Here is a 3554-nt window from a genome sequence, read left to right as displayed (position 1 = left end):
GGATGCTGTTTTTATAAAGTGACTAGAAAAGTCCTTTAAGTCTCAGTGGTAGTCATTTCAAGACCACTTTGCTCTTCACTTGTTGTGAAGAAATGGGACACAACAAAACAAATGAGCCAAATAAAATGGAGAGACATCTATCAAGCAACGGCCGACTGGGCCTTTCTGTGTGGAGTTTGCATGTTCTCCCTGTGACATGCTAGTTAGGTTAACTGGTGATTCTAAATTGGCCGTAGGTGTGCATGTGAGCGTGAATGGTTGTCTGTCTCTCTGTGTTACCCCTGTGACAGACTGGCGACCTGTCCAGGGTGTACCCTGCCTCTCGCCCTATGACAGCTGGGATAGCTCCAGCAGACCCCCACGACCCTTCACAGGAACAAGTGGTTACAGAAGATGAATGAATGAATGAATCTATCAAGCTACGTGTAGAGTGTCACTAATTCAGATTGTTAGGTTTCTGTATGGATATCCTCCACAAGATCCTTCCAAAAATACAAATGTTCCACTAAGCTTTTAAACAATGAATGAATACTTAAAACATAATAACAGAATAAACATAATAAAATAATGAATAGTTCACTGTTTTTTGGCTTTTCAAGATTTTACTCCAAGAAACAGTTTGTATTATACACCGATCAGCCACAACATTAAAACCACTGACAGGAGAAGTAAATAACATTGACCATCTTGAGACAGTTCAATGTTCTGCTGGAAACTTGTGGACCTGGCATCATGTGGATGTTACTTAGACATGTACCACCCACCTAGACCAGACCAGACCAGGCACCCCCACTCCATAGCAATGACACTCCTTGATGGCAGCAGCCATCCCCAGCAGGATGCAGCCTGACACAGACACAAACGGTTTAGGAACAACTCATGAAGAACAACACAAGGTGTTGACCTGGCCTCCAAATTCACTAGATCTCAAACTGATCAAGTATCTGTGGGATGATCCACAGAGGCCCCTCCCCTCAACCCATAGGACCCAAAGGCCCCCCACTATCAACATTCTGTTTCCAGACACCACAGGACACCCTCAGAAGGCCCATGTCCATTCTCTGATGAGTCACAACTGTTTTGGAGGAACAAGGGAGACCTACACAATATTAGGATGGTGGTCATAATGTTATGCCTGATCCGTGTAGCTTCAATTTAACTTTAATTTTTCCTTATCTTTCACCCTTCTAGGTGTTGGAAGTGGTACGGTCCAACTATGACACCCTGACCCTCAAACTGCAGGACGGTCTGGACCAGTTTGAGAGATACTCAGAGCAGCCCAAAGAGGCTGCTTTCTTCAAGGAGCTGGTAAGAGACTGGTCTGGTCTACTGTGTGACTCTCAAATCCCCGTTCAGACCTGATATTAACATGCAGCCGTAATGATCAGATCACAAGTGTCCAGCTTGAAATAATAGCTGTGTTCACGCCTGGTATTAAAACGCTTTCCTACATTTAACTCAGTTGCGGTATGCAAATAAACACCACAACAGTAGAATATTGTGCAAACAGCTGCTGTCTCTAACTGACCAGTGTTTACTAAACAGCGTGGTGTTGTGTGTACATCTAGACATGGAGAAATGATAGAAAATCTAGGACATAATGGGCTGTTGAATCTCTCTCACACATAAAAAAACAATTGCATTATGTCATTATTTATTTATTAATGTCCACTCTGAGGTATTTTAGAGACGCACGCAAAACTCAGATTAAAACTCAAACCCTGGATGCATCAATATATAAACCATAATCTCACCAGTATGCAGCAGTGAAAGAAAAATCTCTGGTAATAAAGTTAAATAAAGACACAGATCATTATAGAGAAAATATGTAACTTAAGTCCTCGTGGCAGCTTTAAATACATCAACATGATCACAACGCTTAATTAACCACCTGCTGCTACGGTTTTTAATGAAGGAATTACAGCCTACTCATATTCTATAATTTAATTTGTTAATGAATGGAAACATTGCATTGTGGTATTGTATTTCACGCAAATTAATGTATTTAAGATGTGTTCATCAAATGATCAAGCAGAGAGGAGGTGGCATGGGTGTAGTGAATGCGCAGGATTAAATCTCAGCCTCTCTGACTACAGCCGAGTAATACGTCTGTGTGTCTCCAGGTTCGCTCTATCAGCCTGAATGTGAGGAAGAATGTCTGTCTGAACACGCTGAGCCAGGACATCCTGCTCAAAGAGTTCTCCACCATCTCCTGAGAGACACTCAAACCCCCAGCCTTCACCCCCACTGCGGACGGACATGCACACATACTACACCGACACCAAACAGGAACCAGTCCTCCACCGATTTCCATAAATCGTCTTGAATCCTCTTCCTCTGCCTCCTGTGAACTGAATGATGGAAACAACGGAGAGGGGCGCGCTGACAGGCTGGATGCACCTTAAGGAAAGACTGACACAGACTGTTCATCTTTTTGTGGTCGTTGGTGTGCGTGGTAATTACAGGAAGGGCCCGTATGGCACCGGTCAGCAATCAGCAGTATTGGCTGGACTGTTAAGTTACACATGAACGTTTTAAGTATTTCAGTCTCCTTGGGGCCAACTAATCGCAGTACATGATTTATCTCTCTAGTAATTATTTCAGCTTTGAGTATGTCCTTCCTAATAATGGTGACGCTGAGCCTTTTTGAGTCCTCTGACTTAGAGCAACTCTTTCTCTGCGAATGTTGAATTGATTCTCTCCATGTTTGCAACCAATTACAAGTATTTTGCATTTTAATGTTTGCTAAGGAGTAGAACATTTGAGTAATTGATGCTTTGAAGTGATTAAAAACTTGATTTAACCAGAGCCCATACCAGCAGTCACTACTGTACATTGCACAAGTAATTTCTTCATTATCCTAACACGGTAATCTGAATGTGTTGAAGTGAGCTGTTAGTTTAGAAGGACAACTGTTCAGTGGTTGAGTATTATGCGTAGTAAATGTCATCATTGCTGGTGTGTCAGACATAGGACATAGGAGAACGGCTTAGTGAAAAAAAGTTATTCTCTGATGTTTTGAACTCGTCGTTTTCTTGCTCAGAACATGTTAACAGATCTGAATTATGCAATTTTTCCAGGTATGTATTCTTCTTTCTTTCATGTCCAACTCTTGTAGGTATATTTATGTTTCCTTTTTTAAATAAAGATTGGTTTCCTACTCTTATCGGCTTTCAGAAAACTTCGTCCTCAGCTCAACCGACACGCACACCCACACACCCACGCGCTGTCCTCTGCTGACGCCGCCGTCCGAGCCTGATGCATGAGGGCTCGGTGCGAGACGTGATTCCTTATACCCACGCACTGCAGAGGTGAAAGATGCCTTTTCGCTTGATGAATATGGTCTTTGATAAGAAATGTTTTTGTCTCGGATCATTTCTTTACTTGATGTTCCCTGTCAAGCACGTATGAAACGACAGTTGTAACCTGTTCAGCGAGAATTCAAGATATTTAGACTCTGACGGAGTGTGTTTGGGTCAGACACTTGCAGAAGGTGACCGCACTAAGCTCCAGTTAATCACACAAAGTCACAGCTTGGTCCCACTCACAACCAA

General features: G+C 42.6%; 1 protein-coding gene across 1 annotated transcript in view; it reads left to right on the top strand.

The window, feature by feature from the left end:
- Nucleotides 1-3166, top strand: part of armh3 (armadillo like helical domain containing 3) — a 26108-nt gene extending 22942 nt beyond the window's left edge. Inside the window, exons 25-26 of the mRNA XM_084566625.1 lie at nucleotides 1192-1308; nucleotides 2124-3166. Coding sequence (XP_084422751.1) covers nucleotides 1192-1308; nucleotides 2124-2216 — 210 coding nt within the window. The 3' untranslated portion in view covers nucleotides 2217-3166. The remainder of the gene's footprint in view (nucleotides 1-1191; nucleotides 1309-2123) is intronic.
- Nucleotides 3167-3554: the final 388 nt, after the last annotated feature.

Source organism: Chelon labrosus (genome assembly GCF_963514085.1).
Source record: "Chelon labrosus genome assembly, chromosome: 2".
Taxonomy (NCBI): domain Eukaryota; kingdom Metazoa; phylum Chordata; class Actinopteri; order Mugiliformes; family Mugilidae; genus Chelon; species Chelon labrosus.
Note: the sequence above shows the minus strand (reverse complement) of the source record. Positions and strands in the feature narration are given on the sequence as shown.